Source organism: Pseudorasbora parva, chromosome 15 (genome assembly GCF_024679245.1).
Source record: "Pseudorasbora parva isolate DD20220531a chromosome 15, ASM2467924v1, whole genome shotgun sequence".
In the NCBI taxonomy this organism is placed as follows: Eukaryota; Metazoa; Chordata; class Actinopteri; order Cypriniformes; family Gobionidae; genus Pseudorasbora; species Pseudorasbora parva.
In genome coordinates this window covers 23329204-23350361 of record NC_090186.1, presented here as the reverse complement: position 1 = coordinate 23350361, position 21158 = coordinate 23329204, and the positions used below count along the sequence as shown (strand labels likewise).

General features: G+C 38.7%; 1 protein-coding gene across 3 annotated transcripts in view; it reads left to right on the top strand.

The window, feature by feature from the left end:
- traf3ip2a (TRAF3 interacting protein 2a) overlaps window positions 1-21158 on the top strand; it is a 181759-nt gene that overhangs the window by 141014 nt on the left and 19587 nt on the right. For 2 of the 3 annotated variants that reach the window (XM_067417395.1, XM_067417394.1), the window contains one exon: window positions 1838-1942. The exons of the other annotated variant lie outside the window; for it this stretch is intronic. In XM_067417395.1, the coding sequence (XP_067273496.1) occupies window positions 1838-1942 (105 nt within the window). The remainder of the gene's footprint in view (window positions 1-1837; window positions 1943-21158) is intronic. 3 annotated transcript variants of the gene reach the window in all.

Below are 21158 nucleotides of genomic sequence, written 5' to 3'. Positions count from 1 at the left end.
AACCTCCTGGTGTTCTTCTCGCCTAGAAGACCCCTGGAAATGCCAGATCAAGTTGCCGCTGTCGTTCCTCCAAGAAGGGTTGAATCGAAGGTTGTCTCCTTCCACCCTCAAGGTTTATGTGGCCGCTATCGCTGCCTATCATGACCTCTTGGACGACAAACCGGTAAGTAAGCACGACCTGGTCATCAGGTTTCTGAGGTGTGCAAGGAGACTACATCCTACTCACGCTCCTCTCGTACCCTCTTGGGACCTCTCAGTAGCCTTAGATGCTCTGCAGAGGGCCCCATTTGAGCTTTTGCGGTCAGTGGAGATTAAGGTCTTGTCTATGAAGACAGCGCTCCTGACCGCATTGGCCTCCATCAAGAGGGTAGGGGACCTGCAGACATTTTCGTTTGACAAAGCGTGCCTGGAATTCGGACCGGGTGACTCTCACGTGATCCTGAGACCCCGGCCTGGATATGTGCCCAAGGTTCCCACCACTCCATTCAGAGACCAGGTGGTGAACCTGCAAGCGCTGCCTTTGGAGAAGGCAGACCCAGCCTTGGCACTGCTCTGTCCAGTACGCGCTCTCCACGCTTACGTAGACAGGACGTGGTGTTTCTGGTCCTCAGACCAGCTCTTTGTCTGTTATGGTGGGAAGCTAAAAGGGAAGGCTCTCTCAAAGCAAAGGTTGTCCCACTGGATAGTGGACACCATTGTTTTGGCATACCAACAGCAGGGGCTCCCATGCCCCCTTGGGGTCAGGGTACACGCCACCCGGAGTGTGGCCTCCTCTTGGGCTTCTAACAGACATTTGCAGAGCTGCAGGCTGGGCGACACCGAACACATTCGCCAGATTTTACAATCTCTGAGTGGAGCCTGTGTCCGACTATGTACTCACCTCTACAAGTAGCTGGTAATGGACTAGGCTCAGGTGTCTTCGCTTGCTCGCCATTCCACTCCACAGACTGAATACGCGCAATATATTTTCTCAGGTGAGCTTCTCCAAAAGCCCTGAGCTCCTCCAGCACTGACCACGCCAGTAAATCTGCCCTATCTATCGGAGCTCTGGTCATCCGGTCATATGTTTAATTATTAACTCACTACCATATCCCATTGTCGCTACAACCCACTCGGGGAGGCGGAATTATGCATGCAAATCTCGCATGCCCATGGCATTGGCACTGCCATTGGGTGTTTTATAAATCTCGAAGTTGATAGGCTTCTAAGCGAAACCCCCATTCGTCAGTCACTGACGTTACGTCTCAGTTCCCTCCTCAGGGAAAGAGGGTTGCATACGTAACCGAGACGTTCTTTTGAACCTTTTATTCATCAAATATATTAGGCAGCAGAACTGTTTCCAACACTCATAATAAATCAGAATATTAGAATGATTTCTGAAGGATCATGTGATAGACTGGATGTCACATGTGACACTGAAGATCCTGAAAATTCAGCTTTGCATCACAGAAATAAATTATAATTTAAAGTATAATAAATTGAAAACCAAATATTTTAGATTGTAATAATATTAAATTAATGCAGGCTTGATGAGCAGAATTTTTTTACAAAAACATTAGAAACAGTAATGTGTCCAAACTTTAGCCTGTACTGTATGTCATTTTAAATTGATTCCTTTAATAACACAAAATATAGTTTTAGTCACAGTCTTGGGCTGTAGTTCAATTGAGCAGAGAAAAACAAAAAAATATACCACAGTACGCATTTTTAAACAAGTAATTAATATTGAGCAATTTCAGGCAAAATTAGCCAGTAAATTGTATACGTTTTTCTGCTTTCTACTTGAATCTGATTGTTATTATTATTATTATTATTATTATTATTATTATTATTGCAGAAGTCAGTGCTAATAATTGTAGTGATCAGTCCAAAGTATAAGACAGATGTTGAAGGAGACGGATCTGATCAACATGGACTACACACCAAATACATACATACTCAGGTGAGAGCTGGTTGACAGTTGCCTTTTCTGATCCTTCTATATAGATCTGTGTGAAAGCTTCTTACATTTATTTTATTGATAAAGTTGATCTTTGTAAGATCTAGCATTTTACCATCAGGTAATGCTATAGTTATAAAAATCTAAAATTGTTTTCATTATTTTGATATATTTTGATATATCAAGTGGTGCGTACTTGATGAATTCTGAATCTCTAGCACACTCTAAAATTGACAAATTCTTCTTGTGATCTTCTCCTGTTGTGATTTTTTTAAAGGTGCTGCATGTAAGTTCCCATTCAGTCGGTCACTCTCAACGCCACGTCGCAGTACCGACAAATAGGAATCTCGCTAGCGAGAAATAGCCAGTCTATTTTGAGTGTAACTAAACGAGCCAGTGCACATTGGCATGTAATGATTACACCAGCTGCTCATGCCACACAGCGCGGGTATAAATGAGGCACATGTGCTTGCGTCAAATCAGCCTTTTGCTTTGAAGCCGAGTGGTGGATGGATAGTCCTGAAATCACTCTCTACAAAGCGTTATACATGATAACGAGTTACGTTCTTTGGTTGGGTTTTTCCTCATTTGGTGTTGGAGTGACGGCATTGCAGTGGGGTCAAATTTCTCTCTTTCTATTTCTATTTTGTTTTATTGAGCAAAAACAAAAGGCTGTTCTCACAGCTGGTTCGGTGCGCTGTTTAGAGCACTGAAAAAACGTTTTCACGGCTAGTAAGAGTTCGCCTTCTATGAGAGAGAGTGCATATGACAGGCTGCAGATTTTCCCTGTCTGTGTTGCCACGACTATCCCCTGTATGCTTCAGCTTGCATTGGAGAGCGTTTTCCCTGAAACAGCTACACAGATAGAGCTTGCATATTTTTAACCCTCTATACCCTAAGGCTAATTTGTGGCCCCGGAGAAGTTTGCCATGCTCTGACATTTGTGTTTTCATTTTTTTCTTTTCTTTTTTTTCGCTGAAAACTGGATAGCTTCGACATGTTCTCACCCTCACATCTTGTATTACACCCATCACATCAGGACACACCTCCACAACTCGACCCAGTCTGAAATGGCCCCTCAGTACATTTTGATCAGCTAACCACACCAGGTCTCCTGCTGCAACTTTACTAGCGGGTGCATGCCACTTCTGACAGATGTAGAGGACCTGCCAGCTGGCTCCACCACTTCCAGAACTTGTCAACCTCGACAAGACACACACCTGTTGTGTGCTCTCAGACACACAACAGGGTAAGTTAAGTAAGTACTCAAACCCTTGGGAGTCCCCATTGGGCCCTCCGTTACCAAGCAAAAGAGAGTTGGGAGTGATAAAACACGGACTCATCTTGTACCTGAGCTCTAGTTGATCTCTCATTTGACAGGTTAGCAGCCAAGTGCAAGAGGATATGTAACTCCAGCGCTGTCAGGTTACCCTCTTTGCCAACACTGCTTAATGCTCTCTTGAGTACATGGACAGCCGCTTCAGCTGCCCCATTGCGGTGGGGAGAGTCTGATGTGTGAAATGCCCACATCCTGTTGGTGCCTATAGATACCACCTTCTTCTGGACCTGATCCTTGTCGATGTAACTTAGGAACTCAAAAAGCCCCTTTAATACTGGCCCTGCAGCCACAAATTTGGCTGCAGGAGCGCTGGTGTGCATTAAAAAATCCTTCCGTCTACAGATCTTCCACAATGTCAGCATGTACTGCTCTCGAAGCCATACAGCTGAACACCACACCCCAGATTTTCATCTTTTTTCTTCGTCTTATAGTATCTCTAACAACATGGGAACCTTAAAGGTCCAATGTTGTGAACTTGAAGGGAGTAGCTGGTTCAGTTCGCTTGAGGGGGAGCTCACTCATCATCTGTTTGCACATTCTCGCTTTGATCTTTCGACAGTGCATACAGTCAATGACATTTCTGGCAATCCTTGGTCCAATCATCACCCATGCTTTAGGCCTCACATGGAGGAGTGTAAGCAACACCTTCGTGCTTAGCTTCAAAGGCTTCTTGTGTGAAAAGTGTACTGATCCACACATTGTAGGGGACCAGGGGCACACCGGTCTTTCCCTGGGTCATGGCCTGGACTCTACCATAGCATGTTAGGAGCCCTGAATCCTCATCAATGTTGACGATAGCTGCATCCGAGAACCTAGGCAGCTGACTCGTTGCCTCGCTGCCTTATCAGACAATGAGTTATAAGGCAGCTTTTTGTGCATAAAGGCACCTCAAGAAACTGATTTCGGACAGACTTCTAAGGCAGTGTAACACTTTAATTATGTACAGCAAAATAGAGAGCTTTGGTGAAAACTAAACACATATTTAATTACTACATTTGTCATTTCTTGCTAGAAAGGACATCAGAAGTGGAAAATATTGGTAAAAAACATACATTTACACACAAGCCGACCAGTAAACGCAACTTTTGAATGCCATTTTTTTTCCCCAGCTCAACTGTCACAGAATGGAAAGCACAGGATTGTGGGATATCAAAGGCAGCGAAGGATACATGTGTGATGCCTTCAAAATCCATTAGATGAAGGTCTCTCAGGAGACAGGAAGTGAAGCAAACATTAGATTCGGACCTGTCTTGACGCCTTCCTGCATTCATATGTGTCCTCCGAAGGCAGCATTTTCCAAGTTTCAGACGCAGCTGATGAGTCTGTTTAAGGTTGTCACAGGAAACCTAACTCCCTTCTGGGCGGCACAGGTCATGGAATGCAGCTTTCAGACTGTTAGGGTTTAACAACCTCTTGGCTTGAGCTTTTGAGGACCTCCAACAAAGGGTCCTTCTTTGTCCTAGGGCAGAGGACATAGTGGTGGTCCACTGGATTGTCACCTTTATCGTGCGACTTACGACAGAGGAACTTTGGAGTGTAGCCACTCTTTTCCCCTTTTCACCTGTGCTTTCTTCTACAGACTGGCCTTCCTGAAAGTTTTATACTGAAACAGTTTGCCTCCATGTTCATCACCACACACAGCACATAGTAACTGCTTGGAGTGTCTTTTGACTTCACTTGCTGTAGTCTTAGTGAATGACCTATTCTCTCTCCATCTTTCACCTGGTTTCTCACTTGGTATCTTAGGATCATTAGCAGGCCATGGCTTGCCGGGCAGCAACGGCTCTAACCTTACGAGCAGTGTCTTTTGGTCTTCCAGGAATAGCAAGAGTATGTCAAAACAATTTTCAGGGTGGACATCCTTAACAGGGTTTGTCACACACATGAGCCACTCTCTTTTAATAACATCAGGGAGTTTACTCTCCAAAGACAGAATCACCTGCTGATTCCATACAGCGTCTTCACACTCCAGGTCCAATGCTGCCCTCTTCACTGCTAGAATCAATTCTAAAATTTTCCGTGACGGGTGGTTCTTTACAGCAGGTCGTGATTGAACCTCCAACACAATCTCTTCTGCTGTGCCGCACAACAGCCTGAGTTCACTTTTCCTATACTTTCTAGTAAATTACATTTCTTGCACCCCCCCCCCCCCCCCCCCCCCCCCCACTGTTTGAAGGAATTTGGGGGCCCCAAGTAAAATGGACATCTAGTTCCATTGGTAACTTATAAAAAATAATGTCATATTTGTATAAACTGTCACTACCGTATATCCCGACACTAGCACATTTATATAAGCTATGAAAAAATCATGTTTCTCTGCCTCTTTCTGGTTAAACAATGTTTATAATAATAGTTAATATAGCATGCTATATGAACTATTCCAGGTTATTTATGCATAGCCTAAAGAATAGTTAGTATAGCATGCTATGCCACTTACATCAGGGGCGTAGCCATCTTTTCAGAAGTGAGGGGGACAGAAATGTAATACCATTTTTTTTGGGGGGACCGATATAATTTATCGCATCTCTTGCTTTTAATTTGGTAAGATATCAAATACACTGCTGAACAATAACCCCTAATATCTATAATATTATTCTCCTATTTTTTTATGCAAATTTCGTGATTGGTTTATATATTACAGATACTTGTGCATTAAGTCTCCATAGATTTTATGCAATGTAAAAAAAAAATTGTTTAATTCTGATGTAAACCAGCTGTTCTCTGTAAATATATAGTAAAATGCAATTTATTCCTGTGATCAAAGCTGAATTTATCATCATTACCCCAGTCTTCAATGTTACATGAGCCTTCACTAATCATTTTCATATGATGATTTGATGATCAACACACATTTTTACCACAAATTTTTAGATGGTTTCCACAAAATTTAAGCATCACCATGAGCAGCACAGCTTTGATCACATAGGAAAAAACCTGTTTTAATTTGTAATAATATTTCCCAATATTACTGTTTTAACTATTTTTGATTAAATAAATGCAACCTTGGTGAGCAGAAGATACTAAACATTAAAAGCTGCATTATTCATATGATAGGCTATTTTATTGTCAATAAATAGGCTACATTGAGATGGCTTGAAAAACACACATAAAGCATATATTGTCGCACTCGTCTGATTGTCTTCGTCACGTTTCATCACTCATAACGATTGTTTTCCTTCAGCTGCAGCTCCAGCGTGACAGGGTATTACTTCTACGAATCCGCTTTTGGAATTTGTACTTTCTGTGAGAGCGCCCTCCTCATATTTAGATGCGAATAAAATGACAGCAGGACATGCATAGATTAATTTTTGTCTCTGATTTTAAATCTTAATGTATTCACATTGGTTGGTTTCTATGTAAATACACTTGCCCGTGACCTCAAAAAGCGTTCTATCAACTGAGATTAGAGAAGGCTGTCTTTAGCGTCCCTGTTAATTTGGCCATCGCCGCGCAGGCTAACGCTGGTTCGAATCCCGCTCGGAGCGGGTCGACTAGAATCGGTGAGACCCAGTAAAAGTGCGGGGGACGAAAATACATTTGATTAAAAGTAATCTACGGGCGTAATCTACGCCCATGACTTACATCAAAACCTATTACAAAGCTTAAGCAATGTCATGTCATTAAATACGAAAAACAGTGATTCTGCAACAGATCTGCGTCTTCTTCATCCCATTAAAAAACATATTACAGTATGTAACCATATTTCATCCGTTCGGAAAAAAAGTTGCACCAACTGTTCGTTACAAGCAGCATTTGCTGTCAGGCAGGTAAGTTAGTTAACATAAACATATTTTTGCTAGCCTACCTGCTTCAAAATTACACCATTTTTGTACAAGTAGAGCTATTTTATATAGTGTAATTTATCACTTACCACTATCTTGTTTTTTCTCTTTTTTCTTTTCTTCCTAAAGCATAATTCCGCTTCAAGATTGCAGAGGAGGTTTTGTATTTTGCCGGCAGCATAGATCGCATGGTTGGCTGGCTGCTGTCAGCGACTCCTGAGAGAGCCCTCTTGAGGGGGATCCTGATAACAGTGTCATTGCACTTTACTGCATTGACTATCAAAGGGGTGCTCACGCAGTTTGTCGTTGCATTTTATTCTTAACCTGTCGTTGTCTTGGGGCCCCAGGCCAGCTCGGGGTCCCAAGCAACTGCTTGGTTTGCTTGCCTTGTCGTGACGGGCCTGCTTGTGACATGCCCACCGGCTGCGTCATCACCTCCCACATCTTCGTCCTCTTCCTTCTTACCTCTGTCTCTGTTGCTATCATCTTTTAGTTCTGTACTGTTCCTGTTTATGGCCTCATTCTCACATATTGGTATGCCCACCCATCCATCAGTTGCATCTTATCCTCTCTCAATGATAAAAGGAGCATCCATTTGTCTTTTCCATGTGGCCGATAATCTCTCCAAGTGTACAAAGCCTCCCTGAGCTCATGGAGCTTCCTATCTAGTTTATCACTTTCGAACCTTTGCTGCATCCATGGCACTACTTTACTTTCCCGGGAATCGCCTCAGCCCAAAAAAGCAGACTTGAACTGAGTTACAAGAATGTCTATGTCCGGCTCTGCATACTTGGACCACAACATGATCTTGTCCTCAGTTTCAAGGAAATTTTGCTCACTTGCATCTCAGCTAGAATTATTTTGTTATTAGAGTGTTTTGAGAACATTACCATGCATTGTTCTATAAATGTTTTCAGCGGGTAGTTTTATTTTTGTTCCCAAAATGTTCTTTTAAAAGGTAACATTCTTCTAAAAACATTATAAATGTTTTGTGATATCCCTTAAATGTTTAAACAACATTTTTAGAACATTATTGTCAGGATTTCTGAAATTGAGGACCCAGGCGCAGAATAAAGAATAAATTACACTTTATTAACAAGACTGAACACAGGGTACGACAAGGAAGTGACAAGGAGTGAGTTCAGACAGTAGGGCAGGGGACAGACACCACGGTGACAGGCAGAGGGTTGACCACTGAGACCAGTCCAGGGAGACAACGAACTTGAGGACAGCTTGGGAGGAATCTTACGCTTGATGTTCTCTCTCAGAATCAGCTCTAGTTTTGGCTGTCAGGCAGTAGAGACAGTGGCCAGGGAAGACAAGACAAGACAACAAGAAATAACAGACAAACTAACAAATGACTAAACAAAACAAAAAATAACAACTGGAGCTAGCAAAGGAGGAAAAATAAAACTAAATCATCAAATAAAACAATCTCTTAAAATGATTGAACTAAAAATAAAAAGGTGAAAACTGGAGAGACATAAAATAAAAGGTAAGCTATAAAAAAACTAGAAAACCAAAAAATAAGGTTAGGGAAAACTACATCACAAAATAAAGACTAGAATGGGGCAAGGGTAAAAATTCAGTAACAAAGAAATATAAGAATAAATCAAAAAGGAAATTCTCAGACATGGAAAAGTAAATCTTGTACTGACTGACAAGGAGCTAGAGGATTGCAAACATTACAAAAATGCACACAAAAGCAACGAACCAGCAAGGACGTGAGGCAAGGTAGCACAATATAAAGGGACCAGAGCACATGAGGATCAGGTGAGCACAATTAGTGAAACGAGGACTAGACCAGGGCCGTTTCTCAATAGCTGTGTCTCATTTCGTTAAATTTCGAAGGCTGCATCCACCGGAGGACACGTCCTGTGTAGGATGCAGTATACGAAGCGTCCTCAATCAGAATTAAACGAGACGTCCTTCGTAGGACACACAGGCAGGAAGTAGCATGTTGCTATGCCAACACGTTCAGCCTCTCACGGCAGTTATATGAATGAAAATTATTTATAACTTGAAAATTACTATGAAATGTTTCTTGTCGACAGCAATGTACTGTTCTAAACGTTTAAAAAGCACTAAAGCGTTGTAATCCTGTTAAGCACAACTATCTGTTTGAGGTAATAGAGCTTAAAAATAAAAACAAGCTTGAACTTACATTTTAAACACCACACCTACGCTCGCATGTATATCTGGCAGTGGTGCAGTTTTTGCATATAAAAATATATATATGACGCTTGTTAACGACGACCCAAAGAATTATGGGTTATCTCCAGCCGTGAAGGCTACACCTCATGCACACTCCGAAATCCTGTGAAAGAAGGACGCATTCGAAGGTCGCGTTTGAAGTATCCTACTCACTTTTTTGAAATGAGACAGCCTTATGACGTATGCACCCTTCGAATGTGACCTCCGGAGGATGCAGCCTTCTGAAATGAGACACACCTCATATGTATACTTGTCTGTACTTGTGTTCTCATGGACTTGTGAAACGTCATCAGTCGCTGCCCAAGTACTGTTCCGTTCAAAAGTTCACAGCAGGCTAACGGTTAAAATCAATCAATCAATCAATCAACTTTATTTATATAGCGCTTTTACAATAACGATTGTGTCAAAGCAGCTTCACAGTGTCAAACAGGGTAATATTGCGACAAAATTAGATTTGGCTGTACAGCCGTACTGGAGAAAACAGTGATGTTATCAGCTTATTTTAATTTATCATATAGCGACAATGTTGGCAGATCAGTATTATAGTTTATAGAATTAAATAAGACCTAATTCATATATTTTATTTGTATAATAAGTTGAATAACTTTAATCATATTTTTAGTGTCCCCAACTGAGCAAGCCAAGCCAAAGGCGACAGTGGCAAGGAACCAAAACTCCATCGGGGCATGATGGAGAAAAATAAACCTTGGGAGAAACCAGACTCAGTCGGGGTGCCAGTTCTCCTCTGGCCTATTAACACACCGTGTAAGATTATTATTCTGGCAACCTTACAGGTCGGAAATCATATTAGATCGGATTATTCAAAATTTTCAGGGTATCACGGAAGAGACAGATTTATTTAGGATGGGGCGTCAATTACACAAGAGTATGAATACATGAAAGATCGGAATTATTGCGCCGAAGACGGGTTTTGAGCATGTCGTGCCAGTGAGGCAAATTCGGAGGAGACACCATTTGACACGGCTCAGCAGACACTCCAGGATGCGTTGGTCATGTCCAGGCAGGTCCACCATCCGATCCGGACAGGGCCCAGATCCGGGATAAACCTCGGGATAAACAGAGAGACTAACATTAGCGTAGATGTCACTCTTTTTATGATGTAACTAGTACATCAGGTGTTATGGGAAGTGTTCCCGGTTCCGGCTGACCTAGTTAATGCAGCCTAACAATCAGTCAATTGATCTGAATAATGAAAGTTAAAAATGTTCTATGTGTATGCCATAGTAAAGAGATGTGTTTTTAGTCTAGATTTAAACTGACAGAGTGTGTCTGCTTCCCGAACAATGCTAGGAAGACTATTCCACAATTTAGGAGCTAAATAGGAAAATGATCGACCGCCTGCAGTTGATTTAGATATTCTAGGTATTATCAACTGGCCAGAGTTTTGAGACCGCAATCGACGTGATGGGGTATAATGCGTTAAGAGCTCGCTTAAGTACCGGGGAGCTAAACTATTTAGTGCTTTGTAAGTAATAAGCAAGATTTTAAAATGTATGCGATGTTTAATAGGGAGCCAGTGCAGTGTTGACAGAACTGGACTAATATGATCATACTTCCTGGTTCTAGTAAGAACTCTAGCTGCTGCATTTTGGACTAGCTGGAGTTTGTTTATTAAGCGAGCAGGGCAACCACCCAGTAGAGCATTACAATAATCTAGCCTTGAGCTCATGAACGCATGTACTAACTGTTCAGCATTTTGCATTGAAAGCATGTGCCGTAATTTAGATATATTTTTAAGATGAATCCCTGGATGTGTCCTTGATCCACCCCTTTTATCGAGGCTGCATTGAGAGGAGACATCCCAGAGTGCATCTCGCACCGACCAGCAAAGCGTCAATTGCGGATGAGAAACCTTGCGTCATTTGAAAATACTACTGTTCATGTGTCAAAAAAATAATTGTTTTAAGACTTTTTCAGGCGAGAATATGCTTGTTTAATGATTAAATATGTGGTTTATTTATAAAGAGAGCGCATATTTGACAATTTTATCTGCCGTTTTGTGAGATCGATCCGCGGGTGCTCAGCGCTCGTTAACCCACCGAGAGCAGCCTTTCCTCGGCTAGACCTTCTGACGTCTGCCGCTGACTCTGGTGTGGTTAAACATCAGATATCAAAAACATGAGAAAAGAGGCTAGGGTTGTGTTTTATATTTGTTTTGTTATAAATATACATGCCTGAACCACATTTGTGCGGCTATAATATGTTTTTTTTTTTTTATGGAGAAAAGAGGCAGAGTGTTTTATGATTTATTTCGCTAATGTAGCCTAAAATATTGAAGTTTTTTTTTTTTTTATTGAAAAAAGGAAGAGTGGCTGTTTATGAAATTTCGTTTTATTGTAGCCTAAAATGATTAGGTTTTTTTTTTTTTTTTTTTTTTTTTTTTTTATGAAAAGAAAAAAAGAGGCAGCTCGTGTTTTCGTTTTATTGTAGCATAGAATACGTTTTTCAATACCAAGTACGCGAATGGCTTGCGTCCGTGTAATTCAGACTTGCCAAGTTCGACTGGAGAACGGACTCCCGAGGACGGCAGGACATAAGCTGATCTGCTAACAGAAGCGTCCCTCTATAGTGTCACTGAAAGTGCAGGCCTATTGGCTATATTTATATTTTAGGCTACAATAAAACAAAATATATATGATAAAACACCACCCACTCTGCCTCTTTTCATTAAAAAAATATGATATTACACACAAATGTAGTGCAGGCAATGCATTATCTTCACTGCATGTATCTAACAAAACGAAATATAAAAAACCCTGCCTCTTTTCGTTTACATTAAATAATAATAATAATAATAATAATAATAATAATAATAATAATAATAATAATAATATGTGATTCAGACAAGTGTGCATATGATTTTCACTCTAATAAAATGAAATATGACATAAAACACAGCCCAGTCTCTTTTTGTTAAATGTCAGTGTATTCAATGATATAAAAGTATAAATAAAATAAGAAGCCATACAAGAAATAAAGCAAACAATCCAGTCAAACGAAGTTCGTGCTATCTACAACGGTAAGTTAATAAAATAAAAAACTTCATTCTGCCATCAGCCAAAACGATCTGTTAGGCAACAAATTATAGATTAATGAGACCAAAGATTGCCTGTTAGATCTACACAAGACAAATTATTTTTCATGTTTAACCACCAGAGACATCAGAGCCAGCGGCAAACGTCAGAAGGTCTAGCTGAGAAATGGCTGCTTTCGGCGGGTTAATGAGCGCTGAGCACCCGCTGGACCGACTGGATCTCACAACTCCGAAAACGCCAAATTAAATAGCCAAATCGGCGCTTTCTTCATAAATAAACCACAAATTTGAGCTTTAAACAACTATATTCTCGGCTGAAAAAGTCTTAAAACTACATTTTGTCACACATTAACTGTAGTATTTATTATTTGTGCGGGTTTCTCATCCGCTGTTGCGCTTGCTGTTCGGTAAGAGATGCATTCTGGGCACGCTTTCCCAGCGTTATCCAATAGTCACACTGAGTGGATCTTTCAGAAACAGCAGTGCGCTCAAGCAGGATGCTGGAAGGGCCAGCCTCCTGGCATTTTTGTAGGGATCCCAATTCGTCATATGTTGTGCTTGTGATGGCACTGAAGAGCGAGATGCGTTATATTCAGCAACTGCTTTTCTCGTAAAGTATGGAATGTACTGGCCAGAATGATCTTTGTTCTTGTTCTTGCCACCTTGAGAAAACAAACATATTTCTTTGTTCTTGCAGAGTATGTCCCAAGCTTATGACTGACACTTAAGATTTAGTCCTACACTTTACTTAAAGTATGATTGGGATGCTTGATAACTAACTTTTAAGCACAGCTTTGAGCCAAGAATTTTTGTACTCTTAAGTCAATTCTTAGCAGTGTTCTTGTGAGTAATTTGACGATGCTTGATGAATACGGGCCCAGATTCCATCAATGAGCTAAATGGACCTTTCGGGAAGATGAACTCCCAAAACTACTGCTAGGTTCTAAGATATCTTCAAACAGTTTTACAAAAGTTCCCTCAAGAGTCAACCTGCCCAAGGCTCTTCCGATAGGTCCACTCCGATACTTATTGAATCTGTCCTAAAGGCCTTTGTGGTACATCACGTTGAAAGTTGGTGATGATTATAGTGGTTCCCAGTTTTCGGAGCTCATCATAATGCTTTCTTACATCAGGCCTCAATGATTTCCTTATAACAATTTCCTAATGTGGCAGAGAGAATGTTTTTCCTTTGTTATTATGAAACATTGGGAAAATGTTTTATTGAGATCATTATAAAATCTTTCAAACTAAGAACACTCTCAAAATATACTCAAAATTTTGCAAGTAAAATGTTATAATTTTGTTAACTCGTCACATTAGAAGAACATTAATAAAGAACATTCAACATCTCATCTCTCAATGATATGCTCAAAACAGTTTACTAATTTGGCAGAGAGAATGTTCTTCCTTTGTTTTTGATGAAACATTAAGACAATGTTATATTGATATCATTATAAAAATTTCAATTTAAGAACATTTCCAAAATATACTCAAAATGTTGCAAGTAAAATGTTTTAATTTGTTTAACTCGTCACATTAGAAGAAAATATATAAAGAACATTCAACATCTCATCTCTCAATGATATCCTCAAAACAGTTTCCTAAAGTGGTAGAGAGAATGTTCTTCCTTTGTTATTATGAAACATTTGAACAATGGGTAACACTTTATAATAACGTTCAGTTGTAAGTCATTTATAAGTCGTTAGTTAATGATGAACTAATCATTTACAAAACATTCATAAATGATTATCAAGTGATATGCCAACATTTTATGAATGTTTTGTAAATTCCGTTACAAGTCATTAAGTGATTAGCAAAAAATAATAATTAATGATTTATGAAACATGACTATGCATTCATAAATGAATATTGAGTGATTTGTTAATTATTTTACATATATTTAGTAGAGTCAGTTAAAAGTAATTTACAATTGATTACTTAATGATGAACTAATGATTTACAAAACATGACAATGCATTTCATAAATGTTACTTTTTTGTATGTTTTGTAGATTCAGTTATAATAATTAACAATTATTTACAAGTTATTAGATAATGATAAACTAATAATTTACAAATCATGATTATACATTAATAAATGATTAATATGCTAACGATTTACAAATCTGTCATAAGTTAGGCCTATCTTTAAAAAAAATTGCATTTCATAAAATAATCAAACAGATCCTTAGTAAATGGTTAAGTTACTAGTTAATATATTATTAATCACTGAAATGTCAAAATACCATTATCTCAATAAATTGTTAATCATGAACAAATGATGATCAAACATTTACCATTAGTAAATGATGAGTAGCCTATATAATGTATAGATGCATATCCCAATGCATCAGATCAAGACACATTTAATTATTTGCATTTGTAAAGGTAGACATGATTTTATAAATATAAATAGGCTTTTATTGCAAAAACTGAGCAAAAACAGTATAAAAGTATTAGCTCATGTTGCATTCCAAGTTTTCTGAAGTCATACGATATCTTTATGTGAAGAACAGAGTTGATCTTAATGTTTTAATCATTGAAATGATGATCCCTTTATGAATGCATATTTCTTATATTTATAATTCAAATAATAATCCGGACTCTAGCATGATGCAATCGGTCAGATGACACATGAGAGCCAATGGCATTTTATAAACAAAGCTGACGTAATGACGCAATTGGTCACGAGACGCACGACAGCCAATGCTGTCAAAGCTGACGTGACGTTTCTTCCTGCCGGCAAATTTTGAAATGTGTTAAAGGGGGGGTGAAATGCTGTTTCATGCATACTGAGCTTTTTACACTGTTAAAGACTTGGATTCCCATCCTAAACATAGACAAAGTTTCAAAAACTAATGTTGGACGTTTGATGGAGTATTTCTGTGTTAAAAATACTCCTTCCGGTTTCTCACAAGTTTCGGAGAGTTTTTTTCGAGTATGGGTCCACTTGACGTTAATAAAACGGAAGGTCCTTGTATGGGCCGTACGGGCTCTTCTCCCGGTAGGGATGCGCGCGCGCGTCACTAGAGCGAGAGAGAGGATATGCACGCCGTAATCACTGCTCTCGCGCCGCGCTCCACTTTATTCCTATGGGTGACGTCGAGCGACTTCAACACTTCAGCACAGCATTCCGGGAAGGCAGCGCTACATTTGAACCGATTTGAACGCAGAAATTACGGGAAGCTTCAAAGCATCGCTTCAGTCACGTCTCAAAGTGGATTTCCACGGTCACTGCTGTCACAGGACTTCAACAAATCATACCAAAGAAGTGTGTTTTTGACGGAGCGGTCCCAGCGATAAAGGTTCGGTCCTGCTTTGGAAGCAGCCGGTGAGTAAATCTGCTTCAAATGTCTCTGCTATTGGCTCGCGTGAGTTAACATCAGTAAACGACACGATCGCGTGCTTCGTCATTCAAATGCGCTAACGGTTACTCCATTGTTGTTCTGTATAACGTTACACTAGTCTGACTCTGACGTGCAAAACCGTTTTGCTTGCTACTTCTAAGGTCTAGTCGCATACAATAGTCCATAAACTGAATCATGTCCTCATAAACTGCTTGTAAAGACACAGAGATGTTGACAGGCCCCTAAATACAGTAACGTTACATGCCACAGAGACGGACGTCCTGAAGTTGCCGTTTCTCCTGTTCATTTTATTTCTGCCTCAGATTAGATTCTGGATCATTATCTGTATTAGCTGAGATAGCGATGGGCTTCTCCACGCTTGAGGACGTCACCGCTTTGTTTGGGATTGTCATTCTTTAGCTCTGCCCACACGATACGCCTCCAGGCGCTCGTTTTTTTCCGGAAAGACTCGGTACAGCCTATATTTCTTTTATAAATATGATAAAACTAAAGACTTTTCGGCGATATGAAGGATACAATACTACTCTATAGGTACTCAAGATAGACATGAGATTGACTGAAACTGAGTGTTTCACCCCCCCTTTAATCATTAATCATCGGCCGGCTGATGGACTCGACGATGCTGATCGCTTCTGGGGATTTACTTCACAAAAACCAATCGTTTGGCCTCGGGACACTTGGAATATTTGTACTTTTTGAATAAATTGTTCCTGCAGTCATATCTGCCTGTTTTTTTATAATATAAAACCCAAACGGGTAGGTTTAGGAAAGGGATTGGTTATGTGACAAATAGGAGTTAAATGCTTTCAGTAATAAGATGAATTACCTATTTACACATTTCTGTTGCAACAGGTGAGGAATAGCAGAATTTAATTTTCACATTTAACGTTACATTTGTTGTAGCAATCAGTGGATGCATTTGTATGTGAGAAATGAGAAATATCTACAAATGATGTGTAAAACATTTACAAGTGATGAATAGTCTACATTTTAGATTAGGGGACGCTAAAAGCATTGTAAATGCCTTGTATACATGTACAGATTATTTGTAACGGGTGAGAAATATCTACAAATGATGTGTAAAACATTTACAAGTGATGAATAGTCTACACTTTAGATTAGGGGATGCAGAAACTATTGTAAATGATTTGTATACATGTACAGATCATTTGTAATGGGTGATAAAGCTTTGTAAATGATTTATTCATGCGTTTATAACATCATCTCTAACAAGTGATGAACACTTTGTAGTGTGTAACTTACTTTAATGAAATGCTGACTGGTGAGGATATAGGCAGCTTTCTTCTCTGACACACAATGCAGTCTTTAATGTGCACCTGATGCTTCCCCGGAGGGTAAAACCAGTTCACATTATCACTAGACCCCTCACAGAACAAGTCTGATCCATTGACTTAACGCTCTGCAATCCCCTGACTTTAAGTCATTCTAAAATGTTTTTTTTTTATTTGACAACTAGTAATTTATCATTCTTTAAAATATAAATGCATACATTTATAAATGCATTTTGTGGGTAAAGCTTACAAATTTAATGATGCATCAATAAATTAAATATTCATTGTTTATTAATGGTTTGATCATCATTTGTTCATGATTAACAATTGTTTATTGAGATAATGGTACACTGACATTTCAGTGATTAATAATATATTAACTAGTAACTTAATAACCATTTACTAAGGATCTGTTTGATTATTTTATGATATGCTATTTTTTAAAGATAACTTACCACAGATCTGCAAATTAGTATATTATACTTAATTTAGTTGCATAAATTATATATAATTTATGAATGTATATTCATGATTTTTAAATTATTAGTTTATCATTATCTAATAACTTGTAAATAATTTATAACTGAATCTGCAAAATATACAAAAAAGTAACAATTTAGTAACATTTATGAAATGCATTGTCATGTTTTGTAAATCATAGGTTCATCATTAACTAATCAATTGTAAATTACTTATAACAGAATCTACTAAATATATGTAAAATAATTTACAAATCACTCATTAATCATTTATGAATGCATAGTCTTGTTTCATAAATCATTAGTTAATTATTTACTAATTGTGACGAAGAGACTGAGGCTTTCGGATCCATTTGCAGTAATTTATTAATACAGCAAACAAGGGCAATCCAAGAAACGTAGGTCAAACAGGCATAGGTCAGAGGCAGGCGGCTTAGATACAAAAACTATATCAAAGTCCAAGTCAAAAATACAAGAGCTAACACAAGAAATAAGCTAGAGACAGCGTGTAGGTAAATCAAGACTTCACAACTGAACAAAGGACCTAGTAGTCCATATAAAGGTGAGCTGAGGGTACACAGGTGAAAATGATTCAGAGATAATGAGTTTAATGGGAGCATGCAGTCCTAATACGCAGGAGAGAGGGATCTGGTGAAACCAGGAGGAGGCGCAGTTGAGCGTTCTGTGACACTAATCACTTGTAAATGACTTGTAACGGAATTTACAAAACATTCATAAAATGTTAGCATATCACTTGATAATCATTTATGAATGTTTTGTAAATGATTAGTTCATCATTAACTAACCACTATTTGGTTTATTTATTTGGTATTTGTTTCTTGTTTTCAGTCCAAATATAATTAAAAATTAAGTGAGTTTGTGCTTAAAACAAGCAAAATGATCTGCCAATCGGGTGAGAGAAATAATCTTCTTTCGGTTTGGGACAAACACAAGAAACAAGATTTCCAGTGGTGGAGGAAGTACTGAATCTCAGTACTTAAGTAAAAGTACAAGTAACCAGAAATATATTTACTTTAGTAAAAGTAGAAGTACTACAACGACAACCCTACTTAAGTAAAAAGTAGCTTATTTTAAAAGTACTTTAAGTATTAAAAGTAAAAGTACTTGCATAAAAATGCATTCTCTTAATGTCTAATTCTAATAATTAAAAAGAAGAAAACAGTATGAGTGCTGGCATTTTAATTTAGTTAGTTTTGGGTTAATGTAATTGCTCTTACCATCTGTTGCCTAGTTTACATTCTGACTTACAATTCTAATTATCTGCAAAGTTAAATGTAATTTTTCTGAAGCAACATTCTCATCAGCTTTGATGTATTTAAATCGTCATATTTATGATATTTTTACCTTTTATAAAGGACATTTTCCCCTAATCTTATTAAATATAGGCTTTGCTCCAGCTTTCCCTTTATATTCTGAAATGTGATTAATAAATTATATTAGAATAAGATACAATAGGGTTGTTACCAATCAAATTAAATAATTAACACTGAAAAATTACAACTGCACTAAATAATGCTATGAGATTGTTTTAACTAAAAAAAAGTTAACTAAACCACCAGTAGATGGCAGCAGGTGAATCCTTATGAGAGAGTCATTGGGCCCTATTTTAACGATCTGAAACGCAAGTGTCAAAGCGCAAAGCGCAAGTAACTTTGTGGGCGGGTCTCGGCGCTATTGCTATAAATGGCTCTTGTGCCCGGCGCAAATCTAAAATGGGTTGGTCTGAAGTAGCTTCATTATTCATAGGTGTGGTTTGGGCATAACGTGAATAAACCAATCAGAGCGTCATCCAACATTCCCTTTAAAAGCAGGTGCAAGTTCCATTATGGATTGCTATTATTATGGCATATTTACCAGGCGCACGTTCTTGTAAGAGCAGCCCTTACGACACAAAAATATATTGCAGTATATTGGAAAATTTCATGCAATACATTAGGCAATATATTCACATATATGGGAATTAATATTTATATTTTTCAATATATTGCAATATATTGAAAGCGGCAATCATTTGTATATTTTGCAATATATTACATATTACATGAATATATAATATATTTTATAATACCATCAATATATTATTCCATATATTTACAATATATTAAAATATATTTCAAGTAATATATTGGTAAATATATTTTCCTCTCGTAAGGGAGTGAAAGACAGATAAGTTGTGTTGTATGGGGATGGGAGAAACCCACCCAAAATAGCGTCGGTTAAACAGTTTTTTCAGTTGATTTTTTTTCCTGGTTCTTGACGGACAAACCAATTTGTCAGATGTCCTTATATACATATATGTCTTGCCACTATTGGGCAAACAGGTCTGATCCTTAAAGGGGTACTTCAGCGCTGGGAAGATGAATCTGTATTTAAACTGGGTCATCAATGCAGTAGAAATGTGAAATTATTTTTGAATTTGGTGTCTTCTAGACTGAGAAAAGACAGAAAATGTATTTTTGTCCCATGGGGATGAAAGACTACAATTCCCAGAATGCTTCGCTGCCCTGTGAGGCCATTCGCAACGCCAACAACTTCATTACTGTGACTGAGTTAGAGACACTACAATTAAAAACTGAACGTGTCTGTTCAATATAATGAGTGAGTCACCGCGCCAGTCTCACAGCACTGAGCACTAACTGCAGGAGTGATGAGAGCTGAGGTAATCGCGACTACATTCGCGGCATACATTCACAAAGCGAGTTCAGTCTGGCGCGTTTCAGTTCATGCCTTTGCAAGCTTAACTTTCATAGAAATGAATTTGAGAAGTTAAAAGACTTACATTGCTCACCATAGCTCCGTTTAAATGATCCTGTCTGCAAGCTGAGCACTCCCTGCAAGCTGAGTGTAATCTCCCATCCCCCAATGCCGGATTCAAAACATGCGGAAATGGCTCCCTCTGCTGGCTGTAGTCTTTGGCCTCTGGGCAAACATTCCTCCTATGATGCAAAAATCGTCATTTTGCATCATAGGAGGAATTTTTCCAGAAATAAAATGCATAAATCTCTCGTCTCAGGGAGATATGAGAGGGAAAAGCACAATAATTTGAATATTCTCCAGGGTTTCTACTGATACAAAGCCATATGCTAATCGCTGAAGTAACCCTTTAATTACTACAATTAGCCTGAATAATTTGTAAGCTAGATTTATGCCTATTTTTTCACATCTTCGTGGCACACCACAATGTGTTAATATTTTTTTTTTGTGTAACAATTTATGATTTGCAAAAATAACTGTTGCATCTGTGTAGATTACATGAGCAAAGTGTATGCGCATTGTGCACGCTATACATTATGGTCAAGGATGCGCGCTTAAAATAGCATAATGAACAACGCGCAACGCGCCACTGACTTTAGACTAGGTTTTTTCTGGTCAGTGGCGCAACTGTTTAATGGAACAGCAAAATAGCACCAGGGATTGTTTGTGCCGGAACACGCCTCCTTTTTTGCGCTGAACCGCCCAGGGAGCGTAAGTTCATTCACTAGTTTAGTGACGTGCTTCTGTAGAGGGAAAAGCGCCCTTTGCGCGGGTGCAAAATAGGAATGACACATGCGTCGGTGTACAAAGTCAATTGCGCTGGGTGCAAGATAGGGCCCATTGAGTCGATTCGATCAAATGGCTGATTCGTTCATAAATGAAGCAGTCGTTTATGAATAGGGCATTGAATCTTTGA